The sequence below is a fragment of the Lissotriton helveticus genome, chromosome 1_2 (assembly GCF_964261635.1).
Source record: "Lissotriton helveticus chromosome 1_2, aLisHel1.1, whole genome shotgun sequence".
NCBI lineage: Eukaryota > Metazoa > Chordata > Amphibia > Caudata > Salamandridae > Lissotriton > Lissotriton helveticus.
This window is the reverse complement of record NC_136058.1, coordinates 270,450,489-270,470,816: the sequence shown is the minus strand read 5'-3', so window position 1 is coordinate 270,470,816 and position 20,328 is coordinate 270,450,489. Positions and strand designations below refer to the sequence as shown.

At 44.0% G+C, this 20,328-nt stretch overlaps 1 protein-coding gene across 2 annotated transcripts in view; it reads left to right on the top strand.

Moving 5' to 3' along the window:
* The first annotated feature begins 8,277 nt into the window (after window positions 1-8,277).
* MAST2 (microtubule associated serine/threonine kinase 2) overlaps window positions 8,278-20,328 on the top strand; it is a 1,587,681-nt gene continuing 1,575,630 nt past the window's right edge. The window contains exon 1 of one of the 2 annotated variants that reach the window (XM_078671709.1): window positions 8,278-8,867. In XM_078671709.1, coding sequence (XP_078527835.1) covers window positions 8,721-8,867 — 147 coding nt within the window. In that variant the 5' untranslated portion in view covers window positions 8,278-8,720. The remainder of the gene's footprint in view (window positions 8,868-20,328) is intronic. The other variant, XM_078671708.1, reaches the window with a different exon arrangement.

Sequence of the window (20,328 nt, the reverse complement as noted above, 5' to 3'; positions counted from 1 at the left end):
ATGAAACTCAGACAGACCAATGGCAGTAGAGGGCTGACCCAAAGTCTCTTTATTTATCAATATTGATATATAGTTATATATAAAGATGCATGCATTATTTAATTGCTAATGAATCTCGTTAGACCTGGCATCCTTGTCGTGGTTTCACCCTAACTTTTTGCCTTCATACCCCCTGTTTGTGCTCACTTCGTTTTGCTGGCCTTAGGACTAAGAACACTTTATCACTGCTAACCAGTGCTAAAGTGCTTGTGCTCTTTTCCTAAAACATGGTAACCTGGCTTATACCCAATTGGCATATTTAATTCACTTGTAAGACCCTAGTTGAGTGGCACTACATATGCCCAGGGCCTGTTAACTAAAGGGTACTAGTGGCCCTGCAGCACTGATTTTGTCCCCCACTTAAGTAGCCCCTTTACACATATTTGAGGCCTTTCATTGCAGACCCTATGTGTGCAGTCTTAACCTGCTATTTCTACCTGGCAAAATAAACCTTTGGCTAGGCCTAAACCTTCCTTTTTAATACATTAAAGCCACCCCCAGGATAGGCGCTGGACAGGCCAGAGTGTAGGGTGCAATGTATTCAAAAAGCAGGACATGTACTTTTAAGTTTTATATGGCATGGGGGTGAAAGACTCTTACATTTGTTTATCACTACTCCAAGGCCCATCTCTCCAGTAGGATAACATTGGAGTTGCTTTATTACCTTTGATAATTGTAATTTCCAAATGAAAAGAGATAATTGGATCATGTTTGGTGTATTTGGAATCCTAATTTAAAATCCTATCTTATGGTGCAGTCAGATTTTAAATTACAATTCGCAAAATGCTACTTTTAGATGGTTGGCATTTTCTTGCCTTAACCATTTCGTGCCTACAGCCTGTCTCAGATCCCAAGACTAGGTGTAGTTTACAGTTAGGCTTTGTGCATTCCTTCTAGGCAGCCACACACAATGGGAGATCAAGTGTGACTGGTTGGGCCATCGCTGGCAGGATGGGCGTGAGGAGCTGGACCCAGCCTCACTTACACCTTAATAGGCTGTGTCCTGTCTCCACACAAAGGGCTGCATGCCCTTTGTAATTAGTCTGGAGCCAGGGCAGTGAAGGTAGGGCATCTGTGCACTTCAAATGCATGCCTCTAGAGGTTTCTTCTCACTTCAAATGCACAACTGTGTATAAAAGAAGAACCTCTGACACCACCACTTCAGTACACTTCTGGACCTGTGGATACTCTGGCATGAAGAAGGACTGTTGTGCTGTTACAAGGACTGCCACTCTGCTGGATTGCACTCTGCTAGACTCCTGCTTTGCTGTGCTGACCTGCTGCCATCTTTTCTTGGTGAGAAGACTTGACCTGTATTTCTTGTACTCAAAACCCAGAGTGACTCCAAGGGCTTGTTGGATGGCCTCCTGATCTGAAGCCTCGGGACATAACAGGCTTCCATCAAAATTGGATCTGCACTTGGACTATGCCATCTGTAAGTCTACCCTACCAAATTGTGTCACACCAGTAACTGACCCTAGGAAATGAGCTTACGGTGCTTTGCCAACCTCTGTGGATCCAGCAGAGCTGATGCATCTTCTCCGCTGCGCAGCACAAACCTGGGCAGAACTGACGCATATCTACTTCTGCGTGGGTTGGACCCATTGCAAATACCTGCATCACTGCCGCAACCTGCAGCGCCATCGGAACCTCCATTGTGCAATGCATCATCAGTGCAAGCTCTCACATCCCTCATCACCAGCAGCCTTGATGATGACACTGGAATCTGCATCACAGCCTCGCCACTCTTCAGAACCGACACATCGCCCTGACTGAGTGGCGCATCCTCAACAACGGACTTCGCTTTGCAAGGTCCATCAATGGGATTCTCCACATTGACGCAACAGGACCTCGCACCACAGTCTTGCTGCATCGTGCAACAGACGCATCTTCGAAACGGATACCCGCAAACCAGGATTCAAGGTACCCTGTTCAGCGGGCCTAATTGGGTACTTGTTGCCGGCATGCGCTCCATCGCGGTCAGCCGGAACTTGTGTTTTTGTATCGGTCCGTCGTGACCAGATATCCACAGTTGGTGCTTTGTGCTTTTTGGCTCTATTTTATCTAAAAACTTTCAAATGTAATATCTCCGGTTCTACTGATTGGATTTTTGTTATTTTAGCCTTGGTTTAATTATGTTCTATGTTGATAACATGGTGTGGGATTCTTTTTTGTGTGGAGTTTTCACTGGTTTACTGTTTGAAGTGTTGCACAAATACGTTGGACATTGGGTCCCGGTTAAGCCAGACTGCTCTGTGCCAAGCTACCAGTGGGTTGAGCAAAGGTTCATTTGGGGTTTGGTTTTGCATTACCCTGAGTAGGATTGTGGTTACTGCTTTACCAGTGCTGACACTGCAGTCAAGCAGTAACCCAATTACTAACACATCTGCAGAGTCTGGGATAACTTTTACCAGTGAACTGATAAGGACCATGCTGTTATTGTTGGCTTGTCACCATCATCAAATGAGGCCTACTATACTGGTTGTAACATTTCCCACAAGGCACCATTCATGAATACAGTAATAAAATTACAAAAGTATACAAAAATACAGTTGGCAAAGCAAAGCAAAACACAATCACTCCGAAGAGAGCCAACTAAGATTCTCACAGTCTAACTTTTCTCTCCCCATGGTTTGTCAGAGGGACACCAACATCAAAACTCTAGCCAACCATGTTAAGCTGTGAGCTTCTATGTAACAAAATACCTATCTGTATCCGTTTATACAGAGTAATAGCAATCCACAATTAAGTGCTATTGACTTTAACATATGCTTTTCACACTAAATATGTCTTGCCTACTTACATTATCATAACTTTTCATGACAATCTATCACCTTTATGAATGGCTTGTCAACATAGCCAACTCGGACCAACTGTGTTGGTAATACACTTACCCACAAAGCAACCATCAGGTATCCGATAATAACATTACAAATATGTACAAATTTACAGTTGTCAAACCAATGTAAAATACCTGCTAAGAGAGTTTAATAAGGACTATCGTAGTACACGTTTGTTATCCCATGGTTTGTAAGGATGGGTCACCAACACCATAACCCTTGTATATTATAGTAATCTGTGAGATTCCATGTAACAACATACCTGCCTACAGGTTTTAGTAGTGTAATAACAATCCATCCGTAAAAACTGGCATACCTTTTCCCAATGTCCCGATAAGGCTCATAGCATTTACCATAAGCTTCGGACCATAATCAAAAAAGCCATATTCAGGTGCACATAAACTGGCAACCATCAAGGTGCTACTGGAAAACAGCAATATATTTCTCATGTATTTCCTCCTGCTATCAGAAAAAAACGATCAAGGAAAATTATCCACTTTTTCTGACATTTTAACAGCATGACAGGACCATGTGTGTGCAGCTGAAAGGTCAAGCCCCATCCATCCCGTTGTGAGCTTGTTACTTTACATGTGTTAGTTGCCTTCTCTAGGCAGACATATTGCTGCGGGCTCGAGCGGCTGAATAAACAAGTGAAACAATCACAGCTGAGTGGGGGTGAAGCACTATTTCTGTGAAAGCACTCAACTGCTGCTCAATTAAAATATGTGAGCGCCGCGGAGTCACCGACTCACTTTGTAGTACTCCTGAAAGATCTTTTTTAGGTCCTGACACATAAGATCTGCGACAGCTGTGCTGTCAGGCCACACCTAAAAACACGTTTCACCAGCCAGTGAAAAATGGTGCATGCGATGTAACATGTTGTTTTATGTGGGTAAATTCACCTATTATTAAAAATCCCACAATGTTTGCAAGATTGGAAGGAAAAGGGACAAAAGTGAAGTAGTGCAGCAGAAGAGCAAATACTCAATTATGCACACCATAATGCATAATTATGCCCACTGATGCAGAGCTCTATCTAGCCTTCTACAGAAGCGTGGGAGAGATCAAAAAACATCAATGCCTTCACCCCCTCTTGTCCTGCCAGGACTAGAAGATGGGGCGATTATATACATATCCCTGTCTTCGTTATAGATACCCCTGCCTTCCCACGTGGTAGGGTATACAAGAAAAGCTCCACAGCTGTGCAGAGCGGGAAGGGAGTCTGTCCTTTCCATGTACCCTTACTGTCTCCACCTGTCTTGTCCAAGGCAGTCCTTCGCTTCTCTTCCCTCCCTTGCATTGCATAATGGTTGGGGTTTAATATAATTGATGCCCAGGTGTTGATTAGAGGTGCGTCTTTTTCGATTCTCTTGACGTCCTAATTCCCTGTGTGCAGTGCTATGCAAACACCAAATGGTGAAAATGGTGTATACAAAAGTGTTCTTACAAAATGTGCTTCATCTTCTTTCATGTTTTTTTTTTTTTTTTTTTTTAAATATCTTTATTCAGACAAAATTTTTCCCCCCCCAAATTTTTCTTTTACATCCGGTGTGTTTACAGCATTACATAGTCATTTGCAACAAATACAGATTTGTATTACCAAACAAGTAAACAAAACAGCAGATGAGAAAATAAAAAAGTAAACAAAGCAAAAGGGAAGAGAACCAAAATACATATTCAAGCCATCCAAGAAGAGAGGCATCCAAGACCACCAGTCTTCAAAATAATACGTCCTGCGTTCTCTCCATAAACCTTATAGAGTTAACAAATTTCTCAGCTACCATCAGAGACAAATTTCCTGCATTTCCATTTCTCAATAGGTAGCCATATCTTATCACCCAGAGCTTTTGCCTTCCTTCCTCTTCTATCATATATGGCCCTCTCCAGGTTATATGTAGATAGTAGTCTAGCTACCCACGTTTGGAATGTCGGTGCTGTTTTCTCCTTCCATGCTTTGGCTACAATTATCCTAAATACTGCAGTGACCATGAATAAAAATTCTGGATAGGTTGTATTTACATCTAGGCTTACCCCCAAGATTATCAGCTCCTCAGTTAATTTTGTTTGTATTCCCAGTGATTTATCCAAAAACTCTTCTATCGCCAGTTTTAGAGTATACAGTTGTGGACAGTTTGCAAACATATGTGTTATATTAGCCTCTGTAGAATTACACCTTGGACACGTTATTCCAGAGGAGCCGCCCCAACTGGCTATTCTGGCTGGTGTGAAATATAATGAATAGACTGTTTTATAATGTTGAGTTTGAAGCGTCGCTGAGCATAAAATAGTTCGACCATAATCTAAAGAAGTTTGTAAATCTTCCGGTCGAGCCTTTACCTGTTCTCTCCATTTATTACTGTATTTTTCTCTATCGTCTATCTTATAGACTTGGAGCTCTGCATACAGCTGTCTTATTGAGCATGCCAGGCTGCTTCCCAGGTATTCCATTACCCTACAGCTCTTCATCCCTCCTACACCCCCTGTTTTTGTGTGAAAGTAACTCCTCACTTGGAGGTATTTAAAGAAATTATTCCCAGCTATGTTATATCTTTGCTGTATATTTTGGAATGTTAAAATTACCCCCTCTGCATCCATTAGGTCCCCCAGTTTCTTAATCCCTTTTACATCCCATTCCCTCATAACTGTGTCACGGAAGATTTCCATTGGAAGATCGTTGTTCATATAAAGCCTTAAATACCTGTTATACCTTCCCAGTCCCAGTCTTTTCCTTATTGCCTTCCAAACTTTATAAATCGCACTCAGGGTCTTAAATTTTGTATGCTTAAAATATGCGAAGTCCACTGTTGTTACTAAGGCGTTTTCTGCCACTTTACCTAAGAGGGCTTCATATACATTAGCCGGACCCTTTCTTCCCCCCTCCTCCTCCTGAGCGCTTCCACCTAATAGTCCTTTGGAGTATTGAAGAGCTGTTGCCCAATAATAGAATCTAAAGTCAGGTGCTCCCCAGCCTCCCCTTTCTCGTGAAAGAGTTAAAAAACGGTATGCCCTACGTGTCTTCCCCTGTGCCCAAATTAGTTTATTAATTACTGATTCTATTTTATTAAACCATATCCCTTCAATAAAAAGTGGAATTGCCCTAAACAAATATAAAAATTTCGGAAAAGTAACCATTTTGACAAAATTAATTCTACCCATGAGAGTCAAGTGTAAGTTATTGACCCTCTCCAAATTGGTTTTGACTTTGTCTAATAATGGTTCCATATTTATCTCTACTAACTTTCCCAAATCCGCTGTCACCTTAATACCCAGGTATTTTGTGTCTGAGACAACTCTTACATCTAAAAATGTACTATGTCTATTCTGAACTATTTGTGTTTTTCCCTTATTTATTGAATATCCCGATACCTCTCCAAATTTTCTTGCCTCCTGTTCTATCTCAGCCAATGACTCCTCTGGTGTAGGTGTTATAACAGCCACGTCGTCTGCGTAAGCAAATATTTTATACTTCTTTCCATGCAATAAGACTGGCTTAATCCGCCTATTTTTTGTAAGTCTTCTCAGATAAGGATCTAAATAAATTGCGAATAATAGAGGTGAAGCTGGACATCCCTGCCTAGTTCCCCGTCTGATCTGTACTGCGTTGGAATATGATCTATTAATGCGTATCCTGGCACTAGGATGTTTATATAGTGCCTGAATTGCGGTTATATACCCTCGACCAATACCAGCCCACTCCATAGCCTTCCATAGGTAGACCCAAGAGACCCTGTCAAAAGCCTTCTCAGCATCCAAAAAGATAGCCGCGACAGGGTCCCCCGAGGCTGCCTCAGCATCCAGAATGGTAATCAGCTGTCTAATATGTTCGGTAGTTCCTTTCCCGGGTATAAACCCATGCTGCATGGGGCACACCACCCTCTCTATCACCTTACTCAATCTATTAGCCAATGCCTTTGAGAATATTTTTGCATCGGCATTGAGCAGAGTGATAGGTCTGTAAGAACCCGGCTCAGTGGGGGATTTATCTTTTTTTAATATAACAATTATATCAGCGCCCGCCCAAGATTGGGGAACTATTCTACCTCCCTGTGCCAAGCAGCAAATTGACCAAATATCTTTAGCTAATGTCTCCCAAAAAGTTTTATAAAACTCTACCGGGATCTGATCCTGGCCTGTTGCTTTACCAGAGGGTAAGCTAAATATTGCGTCCCTTATCTCCTGCACCGTTAGCTGCATATCCAATTTGTCCCTTTCTTCTATGCTCAATCCCTCTTGCAGGCTTTCCCTTAGATATTCCAGGCTTTTCAGCTCTATCTCTCCATCATTTTTATCCTGGTCATAAAGCCTCTCATAAAATCTTCTAAACACCTCCTGTACCTCCTCAACTTTATTAACAGTTACTCCGTTGTCGTCCTTAATTTCTTTAATCTCACCTGCAGCTAACGATTGCCTAGTTCTTATTGCAAGCAGGTGCCCCACCCTCTCGTTGTATTCATAGCATTTTTCTTTATTTGCTAGGTATTTTCTTGCTGTTTTTTGTGCCAAGGTGATCCCTGTTTCCGCCTTTTGCGCCTCTATAGCCACTAGTATCTGATCGATGGGCTCTCGTCTTTCTATTGCATCTAATAGCATCTTCTCCAGCTCGATCAGAGTTCTAATTTCCTCTTCCACCATTTCTTTTTCTTCTTTATTTCTTCGTAATGTATAACTCAGTGTCTCTCCTCTTATTCCCGCTTTAAAACTATCCCAAACCATGTCTGCCGAGGCTGAGTATCTATTTATATCCCAAAATTGAGTCATCCAATCTTTCATCCTTACAATATAGTCTTCTTCTTTCAGCAAACCTCTCTCAAATGTCCATATTGATTTAGCTTTCCCTACTTTTTGTGTCGATGCTAGGCTTAATACCAACGGATTATGATCCGACATTATTCTTGGAAGACATTCTATTTTAGCCCTGCTAACTAAAGAGCTAGAGATAAGGAAGTAGTCCAGTCGAGCTACTGTTTGGTGGGGTGCTGAGTAAAAAGTACTGCCAGTGCCTAATGGGTTAAATTCCAGCCATATATCCACCAGCGAGTTATATCTAGCGAGGTTTATTTCATGTTTTTTTGTGAGGCTAACCTCAATTTTCTACTCATATTATTGTAGTTACAACCTTGAAAAAGCCCTAGGCTTGCAATCCACCAAAGGGCAAAACGTGCTCCCTGATAACATTATATACCAGAAGACCCCATGGAAAATGTGCACGGCAACAAAGACAATTGTAAATTTAAGAAGAATAGGATGTACCCTGTAAAAACTTAAAAATAATAATGCACGTCACTTGTTTTATTCATCTGGATGTTGTTGCTGCCTGCACAGCAGCATTCCAAAGTGCACGCTTCATCACACACCGCAGAGTGCAGCAGTAATGCTGCAGACTTCCCATTGACTACGCAGTGCTGCTCAGCATCCCGCAGCGCGTGCTGCAGCGCTAAGCGTGTGTGTACGCAGCCAACTCCTCGCGCGCCTCTGCTGCGCGTGCGCACTCCGCCACGCAGCTTGACAGGAGAATAGTTCTGCGAGGCAGGGGGAAGAAAATTGAGGAGGGCGGAGACCTGAAGAAACTGTGCTGGAGTGTGTGAGGGACGGGGCGGCCGGGTGACGCGCCATGCCGCGGAGGCTTCACCGACCGGACTGCACAGCGCTGACGGAGACAAGGAGGACGCCTCCCGGCGCACAATAACCTCCGGGGCGGATGCCATCATGCGCGAGGCTTCAGACTGCGAGGCTGGACACACGCGCTCCCCCCGCCCAGTGTGATCGCCCGCCCAACGTTCGGTCTGTGTCCGGAGGGTCGTACCACTGCGGAGACCCAGGGGGAGGGAACGGGGAGAAGATATGAAGAAGGGCAAGTATCGTGACCGGCCGGAACCGCCACCGCCCGCTGCGCAGAGGGATGGCAGGCTCCTCCTGGCCGCTGACAGGAAGCCTCAGCCGGTGAAAAGGAAAGGAGCGGCGGAGGAGCGGACAGCCGGCAGAGAGCAGGTAAAGGCAGCGGTCCGCAGCTTGATCTCTTGGTTTGCAGCAGCCCTCACACCTTCTTTGGGGAGGCGGGCGGCTCTGGGAGTGCTGCTGCAGAGAGCCAGGTGTGCAGGGGGCACCAGCCAGGGCAGGGATGCCGCAGAGGCTACTTGGCATCAGAATACTTCTACCCCATGTTATCCTTTTAACCCCATCATCATGCACGCTGCATCATTGTTTGGAAATACACGTTGCACACCTAAGAGCCACGCCCACCTCATTAAAGGCCACAGTATTTCTCTTATGCTGTAACTCTCAAAGTTACCTGTTTCTTCACCTTGGTCTATTCAGTTTACGCTAGATAGAGCTTTTTCTTCAAGGTAATTTTGTTTGCTTTGGTTGCATGTTGTATTGCTTGCAATAATAACTGCCCTTAAAAAAAATCATGGTACAACCACCGCACTAAATGACTCGGTTGGTTCCACACCGGGGGCCTTATTTATGAAGGACTTGCGCCGCCGGTGCGTCACTTTTAACATGGGGAAAAAGTGACGCACCGGTGGTGCAAGGCTTTGGTGTCTGTCTTCCTTCGTGCTAATTTTACCCATTGTGACATTGTGGTGGTCTAATGTTCAATTTTTTTCTGTTTCTACGATGCTTTGTAAGAGTATGTGAGCACATTTGAGTGAAGACGTTTTTGAACTGATAAGCACCTTTAATTCAATAACTAGTTCGTTTTGAGTTTGGGTGGCCACTGTTGCCAGTCCCAAGCCGTCGTCTGATGTCCCAATGCATTGTGGGCGTTGTAGTCTTAGTGTGATCTAATTGTCTATGCGAGCGTATTGAAGTGGTAATCTAGGTTATACATAGTGCTCACTGCACCCTAAAACCAGACCTTTTTAATTTGTTGTGCTAATGATGTGCCCGTCGCTCATTTTGGGCGGCCAGATCTTCTTTTTTTTATTATCAAACTTTAACGGAGACAGGCAGAAAAGGGGGAATAAAGGAGGAGAGGACGACAGACAAACCGGGACACGATGTAGAATGAAGGGAGGGAGAGGACAAGAATGAGATAAGATGTAGGATTTGTAGAGTGGTGGAAGAGGGAGGCACGAGGTGGACACTAGACTAGCCTTGGTGTTCGAAAGTGCAGCTTGTGGGCCCCTACGAATTGTTTTGCACACATTAATCGTGTCTAAAAGTTCTCAAATAAATAAATACAGTGGCATTACTTGTATTCAGGACTGAAAACGGTGCCCCCAAGAAATTAAAAGTATCACCTACGTTGAGTGGGGCGCAATTTATTTTGTTAACACAGTTTTTGAGTAAGAGAAGGGCACGTTTTATTTGGCACACAGGAGAGTTCGAATACAAGTTGAGTATCCTTCATTCCAAGGATACGCTTTTGGAATAAAGGTTGGGCACACTTTAGAGCTGGAACATACTTCTTTGGAAGTCAAGTTCAGCATATTTTATGCACGCAAGGCATTAAAAAAAATGCGATTATTACCCTTTATTTACGGAGCATGTTGTTTTGGGGGAGAAAAAGTAAGGAAACACAACTAAGATGAGTGGACACGTTTTGGAACTAAAGGGAAACACCCTGTGTTACATGACTACTTCTTTTTAAAATTAAAAACGACCATGATTTATTTAGTTAGAACATATTGATTTGCCATAAAAACTGAACACCCTTGTATTTAAAGCCCTCCATATTCTTAAATAAAAGCAGTGCTCCTGTGTTTTTTTTTTTTTTTCTTCTGAGATCATATTTTGTTCTGGTAAACTGAATTAGTTTTTTCCACGTTATCCGTGTTGTACATTATCTGTTTTATTCAGTAACACTACAGCATAATCTTCATCCGTTTAAAAGCGCACAGTTGAATTGCAGCCTTCTTACATAAAAGTGTAGTGAACAAAAGCACGTGTTTAACTTAGATGTGTAAATAATCCAGACTGTACTGGAAGTAATGTATGTGACGTGAACATATTCCTAATAATGTGTTCACCGTTACTTGTCAGATGTAGCTCATCATTTTTAGGTCGAACCTGGGCAGCGCATGCACTGCCCTGCAAGGCATGCTGTATTGTGGTATGGACTTGAAGCTCCGCCCATATTTTTATTTGGCTTGTGTGATTGTCCTTTGGAAACTGTCTTTTCATTGGTCAATAGGCTTAGTAGTCCCTCCTTAGTACCGCCTTATCTCAATTTGTAACCTCCTGTGACAACACTCCCTGTTACATGGCTTAGAACTGGGCGTGGCCGACATTATCGTGAAAGCGCGTCATGAGGTGCTTTTACAAAAAAAGCATTTCTTTGTCAACTTGACAAACAAATGCTTTTTATGTGCGCCCATTAAAAAAAGGGTAACGCGCTGGGAGCCCGCAGAAAGGAAAGAAAACAAAAGGAACATTTTACTGGGAATCTTCCTGGCTCAGCAGGGAAGCCGATATTATAATAGTTACTGCACTACTAAAATCCGCCCCATAAAGCTTTGCGGGCCCTTTATTCAAAACACATTTATGCCCATAACTCAGCCTGTGGTGATCCTAGTACGATGGGACCACCACAAAACCATTCCGTACAACATGCTTTTTCTTTCCAAGTCATTATCTGGGTCCTCACCTTAAGTTGGGGGGGGGGGGGGGGCAAAATAATCACATTTCCCACTGTGAGATGAATTTTAAATTCACTCTGCCATAGTTGGAGCGAATGCTCTACAACTGGGAGGATGTGTTTAAGGTAACTTTTTTGAAGTCTTACATGGTCTAAGGGAAGTGTAAAGCATTATTAGTGAGATGCTGTTTTCTAGGGGTTGATTGTATGGTTATGCAGTATTGCTTTTTTTATTATGCTATTATGCTATTGAATTAAAATGTATGCGTTGATTTGCTGTAGCATATTCAACTACATTGCCATTTACAATGCCAATAGCTCTAAAACTCAAATAAATGCAAGACAATTGCATTTCCAATGCTTGTTTAAACTGTTGCTTGTGTGACGCAGTACTTATTGTGTCTGCTCCAACAGTAAGGTAATGGGACTTCTCCGAGCCTCCTCCGAGGCTAGCGATGCCATCTATTGAAGTTTGATCAGAACAATTAATATTAATTGTGTGCTAAACTCCAGGAAGAGGAATTCACACTAATGCAAATAGATCAGTCCAGACCATGAATTGTTTGGAGTCAACTCTACATGCTGTTGTTTATTTTAATGGCATCAGGAATTTCACTTGAATTTTTTAGGTTATATGGTGTAGTTCTGTAATGTCTTTTTTATTTTTTATTGCAAGGGGCTTTCTAAAGCACTACATACCACATGAATACCATCATCGGCTCCTGTCTTTTGCGGCTGGTTGAGATACAGTGTAATGAGACTGGCCAGCCTAAGACATTGGTTGAGTGACTGGGTAGATATGAGGTACTCCCAAGAGACTGATTTAAAAGAAATATGTTTTATTTATGGAGGTAACATAAATTGGGTCAGATCCTTGGAGGAAAAACCAATGGAATAGAGTGTGTAACCGTTGTCGTCTCATGCTCTGGTGTCTTGATCATAATAGGCTCACTGACCACTATTTGCATGGGGTTCAGTGGTTGATGTGAGTCAGATATTTTGAGACCATGTCTGCTGTGCGGCATCACTGTGCAGAGTTTCACTTTCTCTGCCTCCGCCAAATGGTGTAGTTGAGTACTGTAAGTACATTTTGACCTGCAAGTGATTGCTTCTGCTAGACTACTCACATAGACATTTAAGAACCCTAAAGTGAGAAAGAGTGCCAGGTAGCTTGATAAACACGTAATCAATCGTCTTTACCTGCTGAGTGGTCTGGTGAGGAAGCACTTAAATCATGAGTCGTTCCTGCTATCCTTGTACGGCAGGTGAACATCCTCAGAACAACTCAGTGATCTACCTTAGCAAAAAGAAATTTATAATTCCAGTAAAGAATACGCTGCCTCCAGTTACTCATGAACTGCAACTCTGCGTATTTTCGTGGTGCACCTCCTCAGGCTTCTTTGTTGGCTGTCTGTTAGAATAAAAAGCTAGGAAATATCAGCCGGCTGCAAATCAGGGAAAAATAATTACCAAGAGCTATGCGTAAGAAACAAGCATTTACAATGCAATGGTTTCGCCTTTGGAAAAGGTAGAGCTATTGGCATTGCTCATGACATTTCTTTTTTTTTTTTTTAACTTATAAATAAATGGCATTGTTATTTACATTGCCAACAGCTCTCTCAGCTCTCTCAGCCCACACAGCTCTCACAGCCCACACAGCCCACACAGTCCACACAGCTCACAGCCCACACACTAGCACTCCCTTGCACTCTGCACTCCCTTGCACTCTGCACTCCCTTGCACTCTGCACTCCCTTGCACTCTGCACTCCCTTGCACTCTGCACTCCCTTGCACTCTGCACTCCCTTGCACTCTGCACTCCCTTGCACTCTGCACTCCCTTGCACTCTGCACTCCCTTGCACTCTGCACTCCCTTGCACTCTGCACTCCCTTGCACTCTGCACTTCCTTGCACTCTGCACTTCCTTGCACTCTGCACTTCCTTGCACTCTGCACTCCCTTGCACTCTGCACTCCCTTGCACTCTGCACTCCCTTGCACTCTGCACTCCCTTGCACTCTGCACTCCCTTGCACTCTGCACTCCCTTGCACTCTGCACTCCCTTGCACTCTGCACTCCCTTGCACTCTGCACTCTGCACTCCCTTGCACTCTGCACTCCCTTGCACTCTGCACTCCCTTGCACTCTGCACTCCCTTGCACTCTGCATTCCCTAGCACTCCCTAGTCACTCTCCACTCCCTAGCACTCCCTAGTCACTCTCCACTCCCTAGTCACTCTCCACTCCCTAGCACTCCCTAGTCACCCTCCACTCCCTAGCACTCCCTAGTCACTCTCCACTCCCTAGTCACTCTCCACTCCCTAGTCACTCTCCACTCCCTAGCACTCCCTAGTCACTCTCCACTCCCTAGCACTCCCTAGTCACTCTCCACTCCCTAGTCACTCCCTAGTCACTCTCCACTCCCTAGCACTCCCTAGTCACTCTCCACTCCCTAGCACTCCCTAGTCACTCTGCACTCCCTAGTCACTCTGCACTCCCTAGTCACTCTGCACTCCCTAGCATTGGCAAAGTCAATTGGTGTTGCCTTTCGGACTTACTGGCATCCACAGTGCCTTTTGGTGATACTATACAACATGCTGTGCCAGGCAGAAGGCAACAAAGTACCCCAAGACACCTTCTGATCCTAAATAAAGCAAAATATCACATGAAGACATAGACAATGAGGCTTCAAAAAAATGCCACAAAAATTGATACGGCCTTCTCTTTTGGGAACATAACCTAGACCTCCGTTCCAACATATTTTAATAGATTAATCCTCACTTCTTCCTCATGCCTGGGTGTCAGTATTGCACACCTCTTACTGAAGAAAAACCTCTCCAAGCACAATCAGCTTTCACCAAACCACACAATACCACCAAAAAATAGTTGCACGCTTCGGAACTAAATGCATCAAATCACTGTAGTGAAGGGGCTGTGAGAAGGTCACAAAACAGACTAGACATCTGGTGAAAGCAATGGGTATAGATTCCATTGTGTACCCAACAAATGATTTGATAAATGTTACGGTTTCTCACACCCGATATGTGCGTATGGTTCTGATTGCAAGGGTAATTAAACCAATGTAAACCAAATGTAAATGAATGACCGGTACGGGTCCACATTACATTGCATGTGAAAAAATGGTTGCGTATGCTCAAAATGTAGTTTAGGTGTGCCGAGTGAAGTGATCATCGGTAATGCTCCTCCATGTGGCTCAGTGTCACAGGAAAGAGATAAGCGTTCTCACGTACCGAATAAATTAAAACAAATATTTTTAAAAGACCCCCTAGAGAAGGAGCCACGAACTGAGGGCAATGGGGTGGGGTGGTTAGCGAGGGGCGAAATCTGAGACGTGGCAAAAAAGAAAACAAGCACTCACCTGGGCTTCCTTCGGCGGCCGTATGACAAAAACAAACCCATAAAAAAAAAACGAAACTCCGCCCACCGCCGCGATGACGACATCGCAGAGGCGGAGAGCGAAAAAATCTCGGGAACGCCCCCGAATATGGTCCGGCCTTGACGGACAGATCCGGCTCCCAATGGCTAGCCTCCATTTATGGAGCTAGCCAATGGGAGCCGGGGGACGTTCCTGTAGCCCATATAGTAAACATTAGATTTCGCCTGCGCAGAGCGCAGCTTCTGCAGGCGAAACCTAAAAAGAAGTGTAAGTCCCCAAGTAGTTCTACAACTTAAAAAACATACACACAATGTAACCCTAGCCAAAAGGGAAAGAAGCCAAAACTCTATTCTAATCAACACCACATTTTAGAAAGAACAAAAAAACTATTTCCAACTCGTGCAACCCATTATATAAGACAGCACACGATCAAGCTCCAGGTTGATCCATTTTAAAACAAAGCATTTACCTACGAAGAAAAACCCTCACCCCTTAAGATACAGTACACACCAATAACAATTGATCCGGTCATATCGACATACAATTTCAGGTCCTCTATTTCATAACAGACAGTACACCATCAATGCCAGATTAATCACTTCTAACACAGCAATGACTCAAACAGGGCCACTGGAATTATGCGACTCTTTCGGCTGCTGCATTTTCCACATAATTAAGAATTTGCTGCATTATCCATCATTATCTGCAGGATTGTAACCCAAAAAAATGTGTTCCTAGCTCAAATAGATCAAAGTTACAACGCAGTAACTTATGTTACAGTGCAGCTGAAGGCCCTTGCCAAAAGTCAACTGGTCACCTTCCAATTGTTTATGGCTGTATTAGAGTGTTAAACTGTTACTTATGAGGTGGAATATTTGCCCAGACACAGGTAATGTGTAAAGAAGAAAAAAAAATCTAAACAATGCTGTAATCATTTACTAAGTACCATAATTCGCGCCTACCTTGTTGCATAATTTAGTCAGCATTGCCGCAAAATGTGATCCTCCCATGCCTCATATTTCCAGTGGCCCTACTCACAGCTCGCTCACCTCCACCCAGGAACACCACGTCAACCAGTCTATATCATAACAACCCATATACTTGTACAGAAAAAGTTTGTTAAAAGAAAATCCCATATACCTCCATCCCAGAATTTTTTGTATCTCATATACCTGCAGCCCCAATTCCTGTCCAGGAATGTAGTGCAGTGAGGTCAATGCTTTTTGCTGCGATTTTCCCTGACCCACATGAGACGAGTTTGAATTCCAGCTAACGTCGGTAAATTATGTAACAGTAAATTCTGTAATTTACAGCAGTTAAAATCAGCGGTAATTAAACAGCAGGCTTATTCTTTTAGTTTTTACAAATGATTAACTCATGTACCTCCGCCCATATTTCTACAAGAGAGGCATTTCCAGTCCGCCATAATGCCCCACATACTTACATCTTGTCCACTTCGGATCACAATATCAAAGATTTTTCTTAGCAAACCATTGAATGTTGCTAAAGTATCCGTAGATGGCGCTGACCACCATATCAAAGCTCTTCGTACATCCCATCATCATAACGACACACTAAAGAACTCCAACTAACAACTTGAAATATAAACCATGCATCTAATACCATTAAATCTCTTATAGACTAGAAGCAGGAAAAATAGGTTCCGCAGTTTAGCGCTAACATTTGCCTAACCGACAATGTCGGTCATGCTGTACAGGTGGATAACAAAGAAGTAACGCAAAATGATGGGGTACACCTGCAGAATGTGACGAGGGGCCCCGAGTACCCCATATTTCATAGATTTTCATTGACAGGCTAAATGGGACCCCCATTTTGGGTGGGGGCTTCTCCGCGGTACGGCCCCCGGTAGTTAAGTAGAGAAACAGTACACGGGATAGTATTAATACACTTGCCATTAACAGCACTACAAAACTGAAAACCTTATGATTCCATTTACATTGGGGAAAAACACGTCCGTAGATAGCCCACGTCACAATGTTGTGTTACTACCCCCCCCTGACCCCCCCTCCCCTCAGGCGAAGAACCCCTCTGCAGCATGAAAAACACATATGTTTACATTATTGAAGTGCAGGCAGAAATTGACCCTGATCCTGTCACCCCGCACGCTCATATCATAGCCTCGCTTTCAACAAACACAGACCCTTGGTGCCTGGTCTCGGAGACCCAACCTACCCCGTGGTGAATGGACCGGAAGCCCGGGACTCCCTGACGAATCACCGCCCCACGGTTCCAGTGGCCCTACTCTGCTGTTTTGCCACTCCGCTGCTCTGCCTGGAGCTGCAGGATGACGTAGTTCCCGCGCCGCGGAGCACGGGATATGTAGTTCTAAGCAAATGCACTAAGCTGCTAAACTGCACGCCGGGTGCATGAACATTACTTCGCGTGTTTCGGAGGCACAGCTAGCGAATGATGCCCCTTGTAGTTGAAAGTCATTGTGAAAACCTTCCAAGTTGCTCCCACAGATGTACAGTATTTTATTTGGTGGAGAGCGGCTGGGTTTAAAGTTGCGCTGTATGCCCTCCAGTGGCTTCTTGGAACTAGATCCCTTTACTTAATTGAACTCATCTTCAAGGTGCAAGCGACAGACGGAATGCCGGTTCAATGATGATGTCTTATGGATCGTTTATCGTTTAATTTTTTTTTTATAAACTTTTTGGAATCTTTAAATATACACATTTTTATTCGGAAGTTGCCTATTTTTTGCGTGTTTTGAAAGCGACCATGGTTCATCTTTCACCTAGCGTTTTGATAAAGCGCTCACTTTGCTTTTACTTCTTGTGATGAATTGGAAGTACCCAGGTGGCGTCATTTCCAAGATGGCCACCAAAGCGTCCGCGTTCAGTTCCTCTCTTGCAGCCCGGCCAATGTCTATTTACTCTGCTGCTCCCACACTCTCCAAAGTTCAATGATAACAACCTGCAGTAAACTTAATAACAAGAAGGCTGTCATAGCTGCCACGGTTTCAGATTACTAATAAGGGTAACCTTTGTAGAAGGTTTATGGCGCTCCAAATGACGTACATATACAATTATTGTAATTCTACTTCTGTACGCTGCGGGAGGGAGATAGGGAGATCACCCACTCCCCAGTTAGATGACCGAGGTCAAACCAGTTTATCAATTAATATCTCCCCCAGCACTCGATAGTGTCATATTATTGTACAGTACATACATTACATAGGGTGACCAGATTCTCAAAACAAAAAACGGGTGGGGTGGTTAGCGAGGGGCGAAATCTGAGACGTGGCAAAAAAGAAAACAAGCACTCACCTGGGCTTCCTCCGGCGGCCGTATGACAAAAACAAACCCATTTAAAAAAAAACGAAACTTCGCCCACCGCCGCGATGACGACATCGCAGAGGCGGAGAGCGAAAAAATCTCGGGAACGCCCCCGAATCTGGTCCGGCCTTGACGGACAGATCCGGCACCCAATGGCTAGCCTCCATTTATGGAGCTAGCCAATGGGAGCCGGGGGACGTTCCTGAAGTCCTTATTGTAATCAATGGATTTCGCCTGCGCCGAAAAGCTGCGCAGAGCGCAGCCTTCGGCAGGCGAAACCCAAAAAGGAAGCGAGTTCTGGGCCTAAAAGAGGATTGCAGGGGTTGTCATGGTGGTATAAAATAAGCTCTAGTTTATTTCTGGTAAGAATTTTTCTCTCTTCTTGGTCTCCTGCCTGACCTTGTATTTTACGTTGTGTGATTGCCTAAGAGGTTAAGATAATTAATTAAGACACTTGCATTAGGCTAGCTTCCTAAACTTGGGTGAGATTTCTTTTTGGATCTTTATAGGGAGATTAATGGTAAATACTTTTGACTTTTTATACCATCCCCTTTTGTTTGTTGTTAGTCACTATCCTAAATTCTCAAGATATGCGCTTGCTTCTAAGCAGTGTAGCTATTGCTTTCTCTTGTCTCCAGGCTCTCCTTCTTCCCAAACATAACCTAAATCTGTTTTTGAAAGGTGCCTACTTTTTATTTTGGAAATTATCCTGGTAATCAGTTTGGGTCACGTGCACTATTCAGGACATATGTCCTTCAAAACACTTTGATATCTCATCTTTGTGCTCTCTCTCATTTCAATATGTACCATACCAGCCTATGAAATAAATAAATCCTGCCCTTGGGGGGAAAAGGCGCAGGTATATGAACCAGGGTTCAGTGTCTATTTGGGAGAGAATCTCGAGTTGAATGGGTCAAACATTTGAAAGTCTCCTCATCTTAAAGACCCTTTTACAAATTGAGCGGAGCAAAATCCCTGTGCAGAATTGAGGTCTGTACTGTTGTAAGTGGGCCCGTGTTCCCACATTTTAATTTCCCAGGCGTAGGAACGCAAAATCTTATTTTACTGGCTAGAAATTTTGGCTGGTAAAATCAATTTAGAAAATAGTTAAATTGCAGCCAGACCCCTGTTCCCAGCCCCACCTTAACCTCCACCAAGGCAAGGGGAGTATAATGCTTCTTTTAGCCATTCCACATTTCCGCATTCTCCACTTGCCTCACAAACATTTACCACCTTCTCAGAGCACGTAGTAAATGCCTGTGATAAAAAAACCCACAGAATTGGGAATTTTGTGCGGAATTTCACCCAGTAAATCTAGGCCCGCCCACTTCTTCCCCATTTCGTAGGGTTTTACCTGTAATAGAAGGACTTATGTGCTGAAATTCCAGCGTCTGTAATTTTTGCACAGAATTCTTTTTAGGTCTCGCCTGAGCCAGCTCATGCGCTGCTCTGCGAGACATTTAATGTGTGGGCTTTTAAAAGTCCTACCACACGCTTTTGGCTGGCATAGAGCGTGCGGTTACGCGCACAATGACTAGCAGAGGCGCCATCTGGCATTCCTCTCTCGTCATGGTGCGCGCACACCACTCGTCAGCCTGCGTGTTTTTTTTTAAAAAAAGTTCCTTTTTGCGCGCGCACTCAACTCCCGGTCGCGGCCGAACGTCTTGCTCGTGATCACTTTCACTTTCGCGCGCACCATTTGCTTGTTTTTTTTCTGTTTGTATGCACTGCACTTTTGGGCATTCTTTTCAGTGAGAGGCACCGCACCTTCCATTTCAGCAGAGGGCTTGTTTTAAATACTCTGCCTTTTCTCGTGGCTACCCGCCTCCGGCAGTGATATTGCGCTGGCGCACCGGGAGAGGCGAGCATTCTCGGGACGTAGCAGATAGCTGGGCTCCCTCTTACTAAAACGTGCAGTCATGATCCGGCCCTGTACTCTTTTCGCCGGGTCTGCTTGGAGAAAGTGTTTTGAAAGGGGGTTGTCACATTTCTTCCTGTACCCTTGTGTTCGTAATATTCTCTCTTTTTGGTTTGTGATGTCCCATGCTTTCTCCAGAAGAGGCCCTTTAATACACTCTGCAGGTTTTATTCTGCATTCATCCGATTCTCCCGCAATGCTTGCAGGCCTGTCTTTTTTTTTTTTTTAGGGAAGCGCCGCACGTCACGTAGGTCACTTA